This window comes from Spermophilus citellus (genome assembly GCF_964194105.1).
Source record: "Spermophilus citellus genome assembly, chromosome: 1".
In the NCBI taxonomy this organism is placed as follows: Eukaryota; Metazoa; Chordata; class Mammalia; order Rodentia; family Sciuridae; genus Spermophilus; species Spermophilus citellus.
In genome coordinates, this window is record NC_138182.1 from 226,470,834 (window position 1) to 226,490,267 (window position 19,434).

Sequence of the window (19,434 nt, forward strand, 5' to 3'; positions counted from 1 at the left end):
TCAAAGGAGTTATAAGATATAGAAAATAGAATAAGAAGGTCTAAAATACATCTAATTAAATTTCCAAAAGAAGTAAATTTAAGGGAATGGGGAGAGGTAATATATGATGATGGCTGAGAATTTTTTAAGGACTAATAAAATATACACATTTTTAGATTCACTTCAAGTCAAATAACTAAAATTAAACCCAAACCATGGTATGTTATTGTAAGACTAAAAAATGAGGATATCTCAAAAAAGTGGCCAGATGAAAAAGAACATAACTTACAAAGGAAGAACAAAAAACAAAACAAAAAAACCCCAACAAACCAACAGGTGTTTTCTCAATAAGAACACTGGAAGACAGAAAATAAAGGAAAGTAAGCAAAATGCTGGGAATAAGCTCTCAACTTAGACTTCTACATTTGGCAAAACTCCCTCTCAAGAAAAAGGGCAAAAGAAAGACATTAATTGACAAACAAAAACTGAGAATTTATTAGCAAGGAACACACACTAAGCATTTAGATGTTTTAGGAAAAGAAAGAATGGTGAGTAAATACTGTTGGCTAAATCTGGGGGGAAACTGTTTCAATAAAATGGTTGTGTGTGTGTGCATGTGTATGTATGTGCACATATGTGTATCTTGACTTAAAGTATTCTAAAGGATAATAAAGTCGATGAATATTAGAATTAAAATTCAATATGCACGTTAGAAGATATGGGCAACAATTTCAGAAGAGTAGAAATTAAGGGTGTAATTTCCATGTCAGTAGAAGGGAAAAAAATGTAAAAAACAAGAACACTGCTAATCAATCCAGAGATTAGAGACATGAAACTAATTAGGAAAATAAATTCAAATGTATCAATAATCATGAAATAACAATAAGTAGACTAAATCTTCTAGTTATAAAATAGTAATTATCAGATTGGTTAAAATAAAAACACAAAATCTAGCTACATAAGCCACATGAACACAGAAAAGCTGACAATAAATGTATGAGAAATTGACTAGATAAACAAGCTCAAAGAAAACTAGGAAAACTATAATAATTCCAGACACAACAGTCTTACAAGCAAAAAGCAGTATTTTTTCTTTTTTTTACAGATTAGGTGGGTTATCAGATAATGATTTTGTGAGAAGGTAATTTTAACCAAGCGAGGACCATAGTACCAGAGTTTCCTAGCTCATAAAATTCTCAGTAAGGAAATGACAATCTCCTTGTTGATCATAAAATCTGTAGCAGACACACCCTGGAAAAGAAGTCTATTCTAAAAGAGGGTGGTCTCAAGGTTAAAGTTGCTGTGAAGAAGGTCACCAAAGAAAAGATGGATGGATCCTGGATTGGAGGCTGGTAGCTGGAGTGGGAAATAGTTTCAATTCTTCACTTTTTGAAAATAATTGTAAATTATTATTATTCATTCAAGTAATACTAAGCTCTTTCTGGGCTTTGGGCCATAAGTGAACCTTATCTAATTTATATAATAAACAGATTCAGGTTGTTACTGTTCTTTTTAGAAGAAATGATCTTGGAAAACTATAGCTGAAACTGAGTTTTTAATTCTACATTTCAAAGAAAAACAAGGACAGATAACATATCATGCATAGAAGTAACAGAAGGAAGTATGGAAAACCAACCTAGGAACCACTTTGGATACGGATTTTTAGATTTCCTTCTGTTTGTTTCTCTGTCACTAGAATCTTTAAAACAAGTCCAATAAAGAACAACACATATATGCTAAGAAAATGTGAAGGATAACATATACAAGGCAGGCTCATCTCTACAACTGTCAGCAGATGGTAAATATGAGACTTAGTAATGAATAGATGCCACAGAGATACAAATACAGAACTGACAAAAATGAGAAAGGCAGACTTCAGAAAATCCCCATTCAGGCTCAAAAGCAGGATTTGAAAAATTACAAGTCAAAAGCCTCCATAAATGAAATGACACAGCAAAAGTAAACCTCACAAATTAATGGTATAATACATTTTGGATTAAGAAAGAGGGTTCTCAAAAAACAAAAATAGAAACACAGAAAAATAGTAACCAAAACCAAAAAGTGTTTCTTATTCTGTGATTACTTATAAATTGAAAAATCAGAAATAGAATATTTAATTCACGGGCTGGGTTTGTGGCTCAGTGGCAGAGCATTTGCCTCTCACATATGAGGCACTGGGTTCGATCCTCAGCGCCACATAAAAATAAATAAATAAAATAAAGATACTATGTCCATCTATAGGTAAAATATATATATATATATATATATATATATATTTTTTTTAACAAATATTTAATCCATAAGGCTCATGAATCCAATTCAGCTCGAGTCACCTGGGCCCTTGCCCCCTGGCAGGCTGCCTCCAGAAAACTTCCTCTCAAGGAAACCAGGGAGCTTCCCCACCTGTCCTCCAACCAGCATCCCACCTAGTTCTCAAACAGTTTTCTCTGGAGTCCTAATCACTGGGGGCCCTATTCTGTAATTCACCAGCTGTTGACTGGTTAAGGTTGACAACTTCACCTGGTACTTTGCCCATCAGATCTACAAGTTAGTAGAGGAATTTGAGAGATGATGCTTTAATTTAGTGTTTATTTTAGCCTAAGGGAAACCCAGTACAAAAATAGTAAAAAGCTGAAATCATCTGACTGAAGTAGGAAAGCCCAAGAACTCCTAGGGCTTTATAGAACACAAATGAAGAACTGAGGACCTATCAATAAAAATATTAACTGTACCTTAACTGTTTAAATCTGAGTTCATAATGACATTAAAAGAAATACCCTCACTAATCATCTTTGAAGGATATTTTGAAAATTGCTTCTTCTATACAAACTGTTGCAGGATAACTAAAATGATAAGGAGAATTGATGAATGAAGCAAAGATAAGAATTATAACAGCAAATTTTATAATAAGAATTATAACAGCAAATTTATAGCTGTTTATGAAAATAATGGAGCCAACCAATGAGCATGCATAGTTTTTAACATGTAAAGGAACAGCCCTATGCCATGTACTTCCTGACAAAAGAAAATACCTCCTATGACACAGTCATGCCAAAAGAGAAAAGCAAAAACAAACAAAAATCTTCAATCAAATCAAGCCTTTTTCTCCAAGAGCCATTACACAGGACACATGGAAGTTAGGAGGAGCATGTTAAACATTACCACAGAGATGAAATCAGCAAATCTATAATGTGGAAAACTCTACTGAAGAACTGTTTTCTTCAACAAATAAAGTATGGGGTGGGGCCTGTAAATGTAAATGAAAAAGTTTATAAGACATTTGGGGAAATGTAAACACTGAGAGACTTTTAAATTATTTTTTTTTAAATGACTAGGTTTTAGATATGTGAATGGTATTATGGTTATCTTTAAAAATCCTTATCTTTTAGAGGTATATATCAAAACACATAGAGTGATTTGATAATTAAGATTTGTTAAAAAGTAATTGGATAAGGAGGTGAGTTACCAATGAAAGGGCATGAGCAGGTAAGCTGGTGATAGTACATGGGGGTTTAACTACTCTCTCTTTCTATGCTTCTATTTTTAAAAGAGGCAAGAGAAGGGGACATATCTACTAACCACAATGTATGGACCTTATTTGGATCCTGATTTAATCAAACCGCTAAAAAACACATACCCAGAAGAATATCAGGGAAATGGAAAACTGGATATTTGACAATATTTAAAGAACCACTAATTTAGGTGTGATAATAGTAGTAAAAAGTGTCCTTAACTTTTAGAAACAGGTATCAGTATATTTATGGCCCAATTATTATTATTTTTTTTTTCCTGGGATTTGCCTCAAAATAATCCAAAGTATCAGGATGGGGAAACCCAAGTAGAGAGAAAAATAAAAGATTATGAGCTGATAATTGTTGAAGCCAGGTGATGGATAAAGGGGGTTCCTGACCATCATTCTCTCTACTTTCATATGTTTTCTATTTCCCTTTATAAAACATAAAAAAAAAAGTAAACTATGATGTCATAAGTCAGGACAATGGTTACCTTTGAAAAGCAGGGGCTATAAGGGCCTCTGGAGGGGTAAGAACCTTCTATTTTTTACACAGATTTGCTCACTTTGTGAGAATCTATATGTTATGATTTGTGTACATTTAAGTATGCATATAGAACACTGTAATAAAGAAGCATTTTTAAAAAACCAAACTCCACATTAATGCAAAAGTAAGACTCTACTGTAGAATCTCAGGTATTACAGCAATCATCGCAAAAGAAAATTTTTTGGAAGGACAGCAGAGGTAAAATCACCCAGTGGAGGGAACCACGCCCTGGCACCCGCTCTGCCCTCAGGGACACATGCTTCCCAATAGGAACCGCAGGAACTAATGCCTCATATCGGCCCTCCTCACTCCTCCAATCAACGAGCCAGCCTAGAGCACCTCACGGCCCTTCGGCTTACGGCGACCAATCACAGCGCTCCACATGCCGCGCACGGCCCTGCGCGTTCGCGCACGTTTCTCATTTAGCGTGCTCCGGTTCTGGGCTCTCAATGAGCAATGCAGGTTTCCCGTAGGCGCCACACTGCCATCTACTGACCAATTTGCAGGGATGCACCCCCAGGCACAACACCAGCAGTGCTCACAGCCCCCATCCAGACACGGAAATAAAAAGTTGGGAGAAGCATGTACTAATGGCACGTATAAGTGAAAAGCGTGTCTGTTTTAACAGAGGTAATAACAATTACATTCTGTTATACAGTGGTGAAAAAAAAAAATACTGTCTCCAAAGGCCTCTTTTTTTTTCCGAGCAGCTTGAGTTCCAAAACTGCTTCACACATTTTATCTAGGGGTAAAGCGAGGGAACTAAGGGGTCTCATTCATTCCACGTACTTTTGGAGCATCTTCTATGTGCCAGGCACTCAAGCAGGAATTACCACCATCCCAAATTTAGAGGTTCAGACATGGAGGGTGAGAGCTGAAAGCTGCAGAAGTGGGCTACAAAGCCAGAGCGATGTCTGCCTAATAAGTAAGTGCAAACTCTTCACATCACACTAGGTAAGGAAGGGACAAAGCACTGTTAAGAGTAGAGTAGGAAAAATAAGTTCTGACTGGATAGGAATTTAGGATGTAAAGGGGGGTATTCTAGGCAGACGAACAACTACCACAGTGGCAAGAAGTATTCAGTATATGATAGCTTGTACTGCTTTTCCAAGAATACTAGTTTTAACAGAGAGGAGACAAAGTTACCTCCATGTGATATTTATGCACCTCCATGTGATATTTATGCATTGCAGATTATGCTCATTCTTTGGTAAACAGTTTCTATTTACTAAGGTATCTGCAATAAAGTCCCTTGGATTTGTGTACAAATAACAGAACAAACAAGATGTCAAAATATAGTGGCCTTGTCTCCTAATCTTTCCTTTAAACCTGGGAAAATGTTAAAAAAACAAAAAGGCTGGGGATGTGGCTCAGTGGTTACATGGTTCAATTCTTGGTACCAAAACAAAACAAAACTTTCCTGGGATTTGTCATTCCCTCATATATACTCATAGCACTTTCCTTAAAATTCATATGACACATCAGAACAATCTTTGCTATATAATTATGTGAAGCTATGTTGGTGTTGTCACCACAACAGTATAGGCCCTTAAGGGCACTTCAGTGTAAGTGGGGGTATTTTTTTTTTTTTTTTTTTTTTTTTTTTTTACTGTCACAATGATTGGAAGGAATTGCTGGCAATTTCTGGACAGAAGACAGGGAAAGCAGGTGACCGGCATTGCTGTGACTGTGCCACACATCAGAACATTGTCTCTGGTGGGAACCAGGACTCAGTATGGAAGAGATACAAATTTAGATTAGTGCAAGGCAAGGAAAGATCATACAGGGATGAAATGGTACTGGCACAAGCTCTGTTTCTAAAAAAATATATATATATGTATGTGTATCTGCACAGATACATGTATATATATAGATACAGATACATGTATGTATATAGATGCATGCATGTATATAGATACAGATGTGCACACAGGCAGGTTTATGTGTGTATGCATCCATATTTTCCAATCCCTGTCCACTACTTTGGATGAGAAGTAAAAATTACATTAAATCCTGGTTTCTAATGACGTTCCTCACCAAAAGGAACCAGAGCTCCTCAAACAAAAGGTTGAGTCCAGGCCTAGGGCAGGAAAGGTACAAGATGAACCTGGAACATCTTGTTAAATGAGAAAACAGAGAAATTTTGAGAGAGAAAAAAGAGAATACAGAAGCCAGCTTGAGAGGACTTATTTGTATTGGCCAATTCTGGGATAACTGGGCCACCAAAATAATTAAGGATGACAATAATCATTTTTTAAAAATCCCACTAATTAATGAGAAAGAAATGGGACAGAAGGAAGGAAGGAAAGACTATTGCTTATAGTAGAATATCGAGTGCTAACAAGTAAGTATGAAGGAACTGATGGATTTGGAAAATCATCACTTTGCAACCATTGTAGTATAGACTGATCCAGGACAGAAGCATAAACGGATGCTAAATGTAAGGGGGAAACTTGATAAGCAGTAGGATGTTTGTTCCTCACTGATAATTAACTTTACAGTGGAAAAAATCAGACACTTCACTAAGTGATTAAAGTTAACATAGCCCAGTAAAGGCATTAGGATATCTGGTGTGTCCAGATGTGATGCTCTGATAGGGTTACATCACTAAGAGTATTCTGGATGAAGAAACATAACTGGAATCTAATGAGGAAAGCACAGAGAAACCTCAAAAGAGAATATGTTATTTAAAGAAGAAATGAGAATCTTACAAAAATGACGATGTCATCAGAAACAAAGAAAGGATATGAAACCATTTCAGCTTAAAGACTAAAAAAATTTGACAATGTAATGCAATGTAAACCTATAATGGATCCTATGATAATATGGAAAAATATGATAAAGAACATTTTGAGGTCAATTAACAAAATAGTGATATTAAAAGGTAAATTATTATATTAATATTAAAATTACTAAAGTTGATAGTGCTATGGTGTATAACGACATCCTTATGTCAGATGATGTATGCTGAAGTATTCAGGATAAAGGGCTGTAATGTATGAAACAAACTCTCAAATTATTTTAAAAATGTGTGTTATATGTCTACAGAGTGAGAAAGCAAAAGCAAATAGATCAAAGTGGTAACAACAGGTGAAGGTGGATAAAAGGTAGAAAGGAGCTCTTTGCAATTATTTTTAAGTTTAAAATTTTTCCAAATAAAAGGTTAAAAAATTTTGCCCCACATACCACGATGTCTGTGTTAAGGCAGGTAGTCGTAACTACTAAAAAAAAAAAATCTGTTTATAATTAACAGAACCAATTTCATTTTTCATAGAAGCACAAAAGGCTTTTTTTCATTATTGAAAATAAGTTATATTTTCTATAAATGCAACTTCAACATAAATTGTATGAGGACTGACCTTTGAAGTTATTCATTTTGTAAATAAAATTATGTCATTATGATAATGCCACCCTGGTATTTGAATTCTCCAGCATACCACATCTGTACCCATCTGTTTCTGTCTATCATTGTTCACAGTGACTCTACATTTAAGTTCAGGTATGTAGCTACTTCATTGTCTTTTTAGTGTAGTTTTGCCTAAGCATTTATTTATATTTTGAAATACACATCATTTGTTGCAAGATACTTCCCTTTTATTTCTTCTTTGGATCATAGTAATGATATAGATTTTAAGAATATTATTAATAGGTAGATTATATTATCTTTTAACTTAACTTCAAGATAATAAAAGAAGAGTATTAAAAGTGCTTGTTATGCTGGGCTTGGTGGTGCACGCCTGTAAACCCAGCAGCTTGGGAGGCTGAGGCAGGAGGATGGTGAGTTCAAAGACAGCCTCAGCAAAAGAGAGGCTTTAAGCAACTCAGTGAGACCTTGTCTGCTAGGAGCCACAAGCATATATACGATGTATGGCACCTTTGGTTGTAAAGTGACGCCAGCTAGCCACTGAGATGATTATGTTAAAATTTACATTCATATGCAAACTGGACTCCCGCTGTTCACCTTGGCCTGCTACCGGACTCAAGTTACGGGACTTTACGGGACTGCTGGAGAGTTCCCATTGGTTGGGGAAGGATAGTAGGAGGGAATTCCGGAGGAGGTGGGAGGAGACGGGGGGGTTCCGGTCGGCGCGCGGTTCCGGTCGGACACCCTCGTGGGAGGACCGGTTTTTGACTTGCTGGCGCTGAGAGTGTTAGCGGCTTTTTCAAAATAAAGTTTTGTTCCTGCTTGATTGGCTCGTGATTCTGTGCCCAGCCAAGACTGCGGCATTTGGCGGCCCGTACGGGGAACGCCTGAAGCTTAGAGGTGAGTAAATTGCTCGCCCCTGAGGGAAGGCGACAGGATGGATGACCTTCTCAGAAAACAATGTGTTCTTGTTTTGATTTATTTTGTTTTCATTTCGAGCTCCCTAGCCCTAGAATTTTCTCAGGCGAACTGGAAAAAATGGTTGGCTCAAGGTTTGAAGTTATTCAGCCCTGAGAAAGAGAAAATTGATACAACCATTGTCTGCTCCGTCTTTGTTTCATTCTGCTTCGGCTTTGTTTTATCCTACCTTATTGGGTTAGGTTATAGTAGATTAGAATCCAATAAAAAACAAACCGAAAAACTGTTAAGTAAATTGTTAGAGGTCCAGACTATGGTAGAAAAAACGCTAGGTCAAGCAAAAGAGAAGGTCTCTCAAGCTAGTCAGACAGAGGAGAATTTAAAGAAAGCAAGCTTAGAGGACAAGCAGCCATCAGGTGGAGAATTACAACAGGAGGTTGCTACCAACTCCGTTCTATCACCAGAGGGCGTAATTCAACCAACAGCTCCATCTACCGCTGAGCGGCCCTCAACTACCGTAGTTGATGGACGGAATTCTGAGGCAGGACCCCAAAGATTAGCATGCCCTGTACTTGAGCAGGCAGGAGGGCAACGAATTCACCGTGCTTTAGATTTCAAAACAATAAAGCAATTAAAGGAGGCTGTAACGACCTATGGGCCGCAAGCTCCCTTCACAATAAGCATGGTTGAATCTGTTACCAACTTGGACATGACACCAGCAGATTGGGCTAACATGTGTCGATCTGTGCTAAACGGAGGACAATATTTGTTATGGAAGGTTGCCAATGAGGAATTTTGCATGGAGACAGCTAGGCGAAATGCAGAAGCTGGGTACCCTCAAAGAAATATGGACATGCTTTTGGGGAAGGGACCTTATGAGGGTCAAAGACAACAAATTGAATATGACCCTGGTGTGTACGCACAAATTGCTGTAGATGCAGTTAGGGCATGGAAAACTTTACAGGGGCATGGAGACTTACAAGGTCAATTATCTAAGGTAATACAAGGAACTAATGAACCTTATGCTGAATTTGTAGATAGACTTATTCAGTCAGCCTCTAGGATATTTGGAAATACAGAACAGGTAATGCCATTTATAAAACAACTGGCTTATGACCAAGCAAATCGTTGCTGCAGAGAGGTCATTAGACCATGGAGACATGAGGATTTAAACACATATATTAAATTATGTAGAGACATTAATGAACAGGGGCAAGTCTTAGCAGCAGTACAACAGGCTTTAGATGCCAGGCCAAGAACATGCTATAATTGTAATCAAACAGGACATTTTAAAAGGAGTTGCCCCATAAGAGGAGGGTTTAACAAAGCTGGATATCAAAGGAATAGAATACCAGGTATTTGCCCACGATGCCGTAGAGGGAGACATTGGGCTAATGAATGCCGTTCTCAAACCACCATAGAGGGTATTCCGTTATCAAAAAACGGACAAGGACCAAGTGTTTACCCACGATATCGTGGAGAAAGGTATCAAGCTCCATTGCCAAAAAACGGACTAGAGGGCCCAATGCCCCGGGGCCCCAAACCACAAATATATGGGGCAATGGAGGAACCCAACAGCCCCATCAAGGTAGTGCCCAGGACGCATTATCCATTAAATCCCTCATCAGACAAACTAGAGGGAGCGCAGGGCTGGACATCTGCGCCTCTGCCAGAGCAGTACTAACCCCAGAGATGGGAATTCAAATCATTCCCACAGGAGTAAAAGGACCTCTTCCCCAGGGAACAGTAGGCTTATTATTGGGACGCAGTTCTTCTACACTAAAAGGACTTATGATAAGTCCTGGGGTAATTGATCCCGATTATGAAGGTGAAATAAAAATTATAGCTAGTTCTCCAAGAGGTATATCAGTAATTTCACCAGGAGATAGAATAGCACAGTTATTAATAATACCCAGCCTGCATGATAAATTTTCCAGTTGTAATGTAGAAAGAGGTTCCAAGGGATTAGGCTCCACAGGTGTAGATTGGGCTATGCTGTCTTTAAATTTAGATTCTCGCCCAATGCTAAAATTAAAAATTCAAGGTTCCTCAGTGGCCCTTGACTAAAGAAAAGATACAAGTAGCCCATGACTTGGTCAGACAACAGTTAGCGGAAGGACATATACAACCTTCCGTATCCCCCTATAATACTCCCATTTTTGTCATTAAAAAGAAATCTGGTAAATGGAGATTATTACAAGATTTAAGAGCCATTAATAATGAGATGGTTATTATGGGACCTGCTCAATCAGGGATTCCTCAATTGTCTGCTTTACCAAAAACCTGGCATGTTTTAGTTATAGATATTAAAGATTGTTTCTTTTCAATTCCAATTCATCCCGAGGATAGTCCACATTTTGCATTTACTATCCCTGCACTGAATCATGAAGGTCCTGATCAGAGATATGAATGGAAAGTACTCCCTCAAGGGATGGCTAACAGCCCAACTATGTGTCAAATTTATGTTAATAAAGCAATCCAGCCACTTAGAAACCAAAATCCTGAACTACAAATATTTCACTATATGGATGATGTGTTACTGGCACATAAAGATAAAAACACATTACTAGAATGTTATGCCACACTTACAAATTTATTGAAAAATTATAATCTAGAGATAGCAATAGATAAAGTACAATTAAATCTTCCAATTAATTATTTAGGAGTTCTATTATCCTCAACCATGGTCCGTCCACCAAAAATTCAAATACGAGTAGATCAACTCAAATCACTTAATGACTTTCAAAAGTTATTGGGAGACATAAATTGGATAAGGCCTTATCTAGGCATACCAACAGGAGAGTTAGGACCTTTATTTGATATTCTAAAAGGTCCATCAGATCCAAATTCACCCCGCATGTTAACGCCTGAAGCAAGAAAAGTATTAAAAATCATTGAAACATATATGGAAAATATGCATTTGGATAGAATTGATATAAGTTTGCCTTTATTATTTATTGTACTACCAACAAAAAATATTCCTACAGGAGTATTTTGGCAAGAAGGTCCATTATTGTGGATACATTTATCTTATTCCCCTAACACTATTCTTACTAGATATCCTGAGGCTGTAGGACAATTAATACTCAAAGGAATAAAAGCAGCTAAGGGAGTGTTTGGGATTTCTCCCAATAAAATTATTACTCCATATACTATGGATCAAATTGATGAGTTAGCTAATGAGTTAAATACTTGGGCAATAATCCTGTGTAAAACTAGTGTTTCATTTGATAATCACTTACCATCTAATCCTTTGTTGTCTTTTTGGTCTAAGCATCCTGTAGTTTTTCCAAAAATGACAAGAAAAACCCCTATCATAAATGCTCCAAATATATTCACTGATGGGTCAAACAATGGTACAGCAGCAGTAGTTACTCCTGATCAAACTTTTACATTTTTAGTACCCAAACAATCAGCTCAAAAGGTAGAGCTTAATGCAGTATTACAAGCTTTTATGATGTTTAAAGATTCTGTATTTAATTTATTTTCTGATAGTCAGTATGTAGTTAATGCTATTAATTCCCTTGAAGATGCTGGTAGGATTTCCCCTTCCTCTACTGTTTTCTCTTTGTTTTCCGCTATACAAAGTCTAATCTGGGACCGAAAAGATCCATTCTTCATAGGTCATATCAGGGCACATACAGGATTGCCTGGAGCCCTTAGTATGGGCAATGAACTAGCAGATAAATCTACACATGACATACATATTTTCTCCACAATAGAAGAAGCTATAAATTTTCATAAAAGGTTCCATGTCAATGCTAATACTTTACAAAAGCGTTTTAAAATAACTAAAGAACAGGCCAGACATATAATAAAACAATGTCAAAATTGTGTGACATTTTTACCACAAGTTAATCTTGGAGTCAATCCTAGAGGACTAATACCTAACCATATTTGGCAGATGGACGTCACACACTTGCCAGAATTTGGAAAATTAAAATATTTACATGTTACAGTTGATACCTCTTCCGGATTTTTGATGGGCTCCCTTCATGCCGGAGAAAAAACTAAAGATGTTATAGCTCATTGCTTACAAAATTTTGCCACTGTGGGCGTTCCAAAACAGTTAAAAACGGACAACGGTCCTGGTTATACTTCCTCCTCTTTTAAACAATTTTGCTCATCATTTGGTATTACTCACATAACAGGAATTCCATACAATCCACAAGGACAAGGCATAGTTGAAAGAGCTCATCAAACTATTAAAATGTACTTATTAAAACAAAAGGAGGGAATTGGAAAGGGGTATATATCCCCCAAAGATAAACTTAAAATAACCCTTTTTACTCTAAACTTTTTAAATTTAGATTCATCGGGACTTAGTGCTGCGGAAAGACATTTGTACCCCAAAAATGTACATAAGCCTAAGGTACTTTGGAAAGATATTCTAACAGGACAATGGAAAGGCCCGGATCCAGTGATAGTCTGGAATCGGGGCGCTGTCTGTGTTTTCCCACAGGATGAACAGCAACCGATTTGGATTCCAGAGAGATTAACTAAAACAATTTCTACAGAAAAAGAAGATGATTTGACTCAAATCCATAACAGCTGACATCCAGAGCTCCAGCTTGGCTATTCTTACATCTGCGACAGTGATTAACCAAGGTTTTTTTTTTTCAGTATCTATTTTATTATTGCATTTTTCCACATCATAAAGTTCTATTTTATTTTTGAGCTCATACAAACCTAGGTTAATGTTTTTCTGATCAGTTTTATTTTTTGACTGTGTTTTATTTTTTATTTATTTATTTATTTATTTATTTATTTATTTATTTTTTTTTGACTGTGGAGTTTTTAAACATTGCAATGGAGATTTCACCTAAGTATAGTTACAAGGCCTTTATTTACTATTGTCTTATGTGTTGTATGTTGTGTGCACACTTCTGTTTTGTGTTGTATGTCTGTATGTGTGTATGTCCATATTTCTTATATGAGGAGCGCTCATGAAAAAATGGATCCGAATTTTTTCTTTATTCACGTGATTTATATGGTTTAATTTAAATTAGGTGAACAGCTGTTTATGATTGTTGTTAAAGATGGTTAACAGATCTGTTTGTTTACTAATTTAAATTTGGTAAACGGCTGTTAAGGATTGTTTTTAAAGGAGTTTAACAGATCTGTTTGTTTACTTTCACCTTTTCTTTTTATTATATTTAATAATTCTGTTCAGGATAATGTCTCTTTACCATCATTGCCAGAATTTCCATCTCCATCCCAATTCCAGTGAAGACTGAGATAAAACCAAACTACAGCTTCTATGATAGCTATCACAGTAAACTGTATAAACTGATGCATCAATGAATATAACTCAACAAGTAATGCTATCAAGGACTTGATTTACTTTGGGAGGATATGGACATATTGATAGACTCCTCCAATTTGAACTGCTTGCAGAACTTGCCTGGACTATATATCAGTTGCATACATTGTGAAATATCATCTGGTGCACCGAATTGTGGTACTGCTGGCATATTTTTGCTGATGGTGTCACCAGTGATGCAATTTCCTTGCCAGCTCACCCCATGTTTATTGTGGTAATACTGGCATATCTTTGCTGATGGTGTCACCAGTGACGCAATTTTTCCAAAGGAGCCGTCAATTGGCTTGGTGTCGTGGCATTTCTGTATCCTCCTCCCTTCTACTAGTGATGGTCTAAATTTGGGGGCCAACAGAGGTGAGGCAAAGAACCTCACCCCCCCACTGGCACCAAGGCTAAATTTGGGGGCCAACAGAGGTGAGGCAAGAACCTCACCCCCCCACTGGTGCATAGGCCTATCCACAAGCATGGCTGAATGCTGGACCGGTAGTCAGCGACGGGTTGCTCTGATTACAGTGGATTCAACCTAAGACAGGAAGCTGACGCCTAAAGGTCAGTTCTCCCATGACGGGTAAGAACCATATGTTAAATTGGACAACCTACCAGGCACGGTCCCTAGCCACATTGCTTGTTGCTTAATTAAACAGAAGGGGGCAGATGCTAGGAGCCACAAGCATATATACGATGTATGGCACCTTTGGTTGTAAAGTGACGCCAGCTAGCCACTGAGATGATTATGTTAAAATTTACATTCATATGCAAACTGGACTCCCGCTGTTCACCTTGGCCTGCTACCGGACTCAAGTTACGGGACTTTACGGGACTGCTGGAGAGTTCCCATTGGTTGGGGAAGGATAGTAGGAGGGAATTCCGGAGGAGGTGGGAGGAGACGGGGGGGTTCCGGTCGGCGCGCGGTTCCGGTCGGACACCCTCGTGGGAGGACCGGTTTTTGACTTGCTGGCGCTGAGAGTGTTAGCGGCTTTTTCAAAATAAAGTTTTGTTCCTGCTTGATTGGCTCGTGATTCTGTGCCCAGCCAAGACTGCGGCACTTGTCTCTAAATAAAATACAAAATAGGGCTAGGGATGTGGCTCAGTGGTCAAGTGCCCCTGAGTTCAATCCCCAGTACTCCCCCCGAGAAAAAGTACTTGTTATAAAAAAGGCTATGCTGGGTCTCTTACAGTCAGAACCGGACTGTAAGTTCCTTGAGGAGAGGTTAGGATTACTCATCCTCAGATCTTTCTAGTTCTGCTTTGGCTAACCCATCCCCATACACCCATTCCAGAGCTCACAACTAACTCTGCTTGTGCAATCACATCATCAAGGGATAAAATTATTTTGGAACACCCAATAAGGTCATCAATACTGACACCTGTGTCCCCCACACTTAATGGGAAAAAATCCATAAACAAAAGACTTTATTCTTATCTGACATAACTCCCCCCAAACAGTGGAAGAAGTCTGAGAGAAAATATTAGATCAGCACTGGAACTGATTCAAAAATTACATCAGTCTTATAAAATTATGATCCATCTATTGATTTTGCCAGTGTCTTGATAATGTTATATGTACCAAAGGACAAGCAGAACCAAAAGGCTCAAGCGTGAACATTTTAAAAATGTGCACACAGTCAGTGATTTCTTTTAGGTTTTGGCATTTTATACAAGAAAAGTTGCTTTCTGTACACTATTTCACAGGAAACAAGGGAAGTGTACTTAGGAACTTATTTTCTGGGAAGATGTTGGTCAATGATCTTCCTTAAATGATTCCAACTTTGTTTTCAAACCTGTTACCTGGTAACAAAAAGAGTCAAAAACAGCTCTGAAGACCACAAGAGTTAAGAAAAATGAAGAGACTGAAAATAAAAAGGGAAGAAATGTGAAATTCTATAAAATAGAGACAGGCTGCATAAAAACTACATGATAAAAATGAACAAAAGTTAGACAGAAAATAATCATTTTCATAACTTCAGACTAATCATCAGGCAAACATGAAATATTAGAAATGTACAGGTCTTTTAGGACCTAAAATATGGTTATTTCAATTGACCAGCATAAAGCATCATTTCACATACACATCAAATGAGTAAATGAAGGTAGACATATGGAGTGACTACAGATGACTCCCAGAACAGCCCACAAGGTAGGTACTTACCAAGGTGACAATGTTCTTTTTCTCTTGCTTCCCATTTGTGGCTGTCCACATATGCTGCAGAAAGCAGACATCTTTTTCCTGAGGAAATAAAGGCAATGATCTCAACTGGCATGGTTTCGCAACGATTTCATCTAATATATCCATACTATGAAACACTGTTTTTGCCATGTCTTCAAACACTAGGTTGTATATTTTAATATTAACTTAAAAAAAAAAAAAACTACTGTACAGTTTACAAAATGTATTCAACTTCTAACAAGTAAAGATGCAGAAAAATTGAAATCATTTACAATAATCTTATGGATCAAAATGTTGACAATTTTGTTCCTATAACTTCAGTGCAAGGAAAACTTCTTTTTTTTTTTTTAAGACAGAGAATTTTTTTACTATTTATTTTTCAGTTTTTGGTGGACACAACATCTTTATTTATTTTTTATTTTTATGTGGTGCTGAGGATTGAACCCAGCGTCCCGTGCATGCCAGGCGAGCGCGTTACCACTTGAGCCACATCCCCAGTCCGGAAAACTTCTTATCATTAAAAATTATGGCCCAGGTGAGCCTTAGAACTCCTTTTTGGAATTCAAAACACTGCTGAACTGTGTTTAATTCCTAAATTATTAGTCTTGAAAATATTTCCATCTGACTTGGATTAGCAAATTTACCCAAATTTTGCATAAGTGACCCAGCACCCTCGTGATAAATAAGAGAAACTCAAAAAGCCAAATTTAAGGAAACACACAAGATGGCATAGTTGTATTTCCAATACCTGGCACAATGCCTGGCATTGCTCAATAAACATGAGCTTAAGGAATGAATGAGAAAGAATGAATGGTAGTTTCAACAAAATTAAAAACTTTTGTGTTTCAATGGACATTTTCAAGAAAGTGAAAGAAAAACCCACAGAATGGGAAAAAAATATTTACAAATCATTTATCTGACAAGGGACTTATACCCAGAATATATAATAGCTCTTACAACTCAAAACAAAACAAAACAAAACAAAGTCAACTGAAAGATTGGCAAAGGATTTAAATAGACATCCTCAAAAATAAAACAAAACAACCCTATAAAATGTATACAGAGTCATCCCTGGATGTCTTTGGAGGATTAATTCCAAGATCCCCTATGGATATAAAAATTCTTCAATGCTCAAATCTTTGGGACAAAATGGCTAAGTATTTGCATATAACCTAGTATAGTATACTCCTGCCCCATATACGTTAAATCAGCTCTAAATTACTTATTATACTTAATTCAATGTAAATGCTATGTAAATAGTTGTTTTACTATATTATTTCAGGAATAATGACAAGAAAAAAAGAACAATTACATGTTTAGTGCAGATGAAAATTTTAAAACATATTTTCAATTTGCAGTTGGTTGAATCCAGAGATGCAGAACCTGTGAGTCTGGAGGGCTGAATGTGTGTGCACAAATAAATATGCACATATAAGTAGTTAATAAACACATGGAAAGATGCTTAACATCATTTGCCAGTATGGAAATACCAACCCAAACCACCTGGAGATGCCGTTTCACATCGAGAATGATGACTATAATCAAACAGCAAACAATGATGGCTTTCTGATACTCATGAGGATGCAGAGAAACTAGAACCTCATATATTGCCAGTGAGAATGTAAAGTAGAGCAGCTGCTTTGGAAAACAGTTTGGCAGTTCCTCAAACTGTTAACATGGAGTTACCATATGACCTACCACTTCCACTCCCAGGTAGATATAACCAAGAAAAATGAACACTTGGGTCTACACAAAATTTGTACATATAAGCAGTACATGAATAATGGACAACAAATGGGAAACAGCCCAAATATCCATCAGTTAATAAATGAACATAAAAATGTGGTATATCTTTACAATGGAATATTTGGCAATTAGAAATGAAGGACCTCCAAAACATTATGCTAAGTAAAAAAGATGTCAGCCTCAAAAAACTACATATGATAATTCAATTTTTATGAAATCCCAAAATGGACAAAACTATAGAGACAGAAAGTAGATTATTGGTTGTAGAAGGCTGGGAGTGGAGACTGGGAAATCATGGGAAAAAATGAAAAATGACTGATAATGAACATGGGATTTCTTTCTGAGATGATAAAAATTGTCCTAAAATTGATTGTAATGGCTGCACAACTGTGTGCATATATTAAAAACCATTGAATTTTATAGTTCAAATGGGTGTGTTGTATATCATATGTATTATATCTTAATAACCTATTTTTAAAAAGGAAAAACAAAAATAGAACGAATGGCTGATGATTACCTGTAGGTCATAGCAGACAATAAGCTAAACGTTAACTAGACGGGATGGGCCAATTAAACATAATAATAGATATTCTCTATCCATCCTCCAACTAAAATAACCAGATCCATCCATATGTATTTATACACAATCCAATACTTCTCTTATCTAAAGCATAGATCAGATCTTTATTAGAATATCTAAATTTGAGTCCTAAAACTTAAACAATGATATATACAGTAAGAAAAAGTTTCTTAAGACTGTTTCAAAAGGGGCACAAAGACATTCTAAAAAAAAAATAACAACTATTTAAGTGATCACATTTCAAATGGATTTTATGAAAGTATTAGATATTTATAACTTTGAGTCACGTCTCATAAACAATATTATAAATTAGTAGTTATATTCCTAAATTTAGGAATCATCCCAAGAAGGATGATTAAAAGCTGTTGGCATTATGTTAGGTGTAGAGTTGTACACCAATTAAGGAGAAAGGAGATCTGAGTTCTAGTTTGAGTTTTACCAGCTATTAGAAAATTTCAGATTCTATCATTGCAAATCAAGCAAGACTAGGTGATACCTAAGGTCACTGTATGCTCTAACAGTCATGACACAGAACCAAAAGCATCATTTCTGATATTCATTTATTACTTATAACAGCATTTTTATGTAAACTGAATGCCAATTTCTAAAACCAGTAAGGGCTCTCTCAATTCTGTGGGGAACAATGGCAGCCCTTCTCTATGTGAACATGAACTGAGGGAGCTGTTAAGCTACTTACTCAAGATACCAGTGGTTTATCCTTTACTTTTATTATTATTATCTCTTACTTATTCTCTACATCTTCATTCTAGCATAAGAAACCACCCTTCTATGGAAGGCTCCTTTTCTGGAGTCAGAAAAGACAATTATTTAGACCACTGCTCAAGTGTTCTGTATTGGGAAATACAAAGCTGGAGAGGTAATGGAAAGAAGACTTGAGAACTGCCAGAACACCCTCTGTGTGCAATTGTTCAAGAGAAATGAACAAACTAGAACAAAAATGAATTAGGACTAATAACTTTACAAAAGATAAACCCAGGCTCCCCCCAAGGTATGTGTGTATGTTTATATGTTTTTGTATGTATGTGTGTGTGTGTGTGTGTGTGTGTGTGTGTGTGTGAGAGAGAGACTAAGGATTAAGCCCGGGACACTGTACCACTAAGCTACATTCCCTGCACACACACCCTCCCCCAACTTTTTTTTTTTTTTTAATTTTGAGACAGAATCTCACTAAATTGCAGAGGCTGATTTCAAACTTGCAATCCTCCTGCCTTAGCTTCCCTAGTCACTGGGATTACAAGCATGTGTACTCAGTACCTGGTTATATATGTCTTTTTCTGC

The 19,434-nt window shown here is 36.8% G+C and overlaps 1 protein-coding gene across 1 annotated transcript in view; it reads right to left on the minus strand.

Annotated features, from left to right (window-relative positions):
- MRPS27 (mitochondrial ribosomal protein S27) overlaps positions 1 to 19,434 on the minus strand; it is a 97,181-nt gene that overhangs the window by 74,459 nt on the left and 3,288 nt on the right. Inside the window, exon 2 of the mRNA XM_081310513.1 lies at positions 15,792 to 15,869. Within this exon, the coding sequence (XP_081166639.1) occupies positions 15,792 to 15,869 (78 nt within the window). The remainder of the gene's footprint in view (positions 1 to 15,791; positions 15,870 to 19,434) is intronic.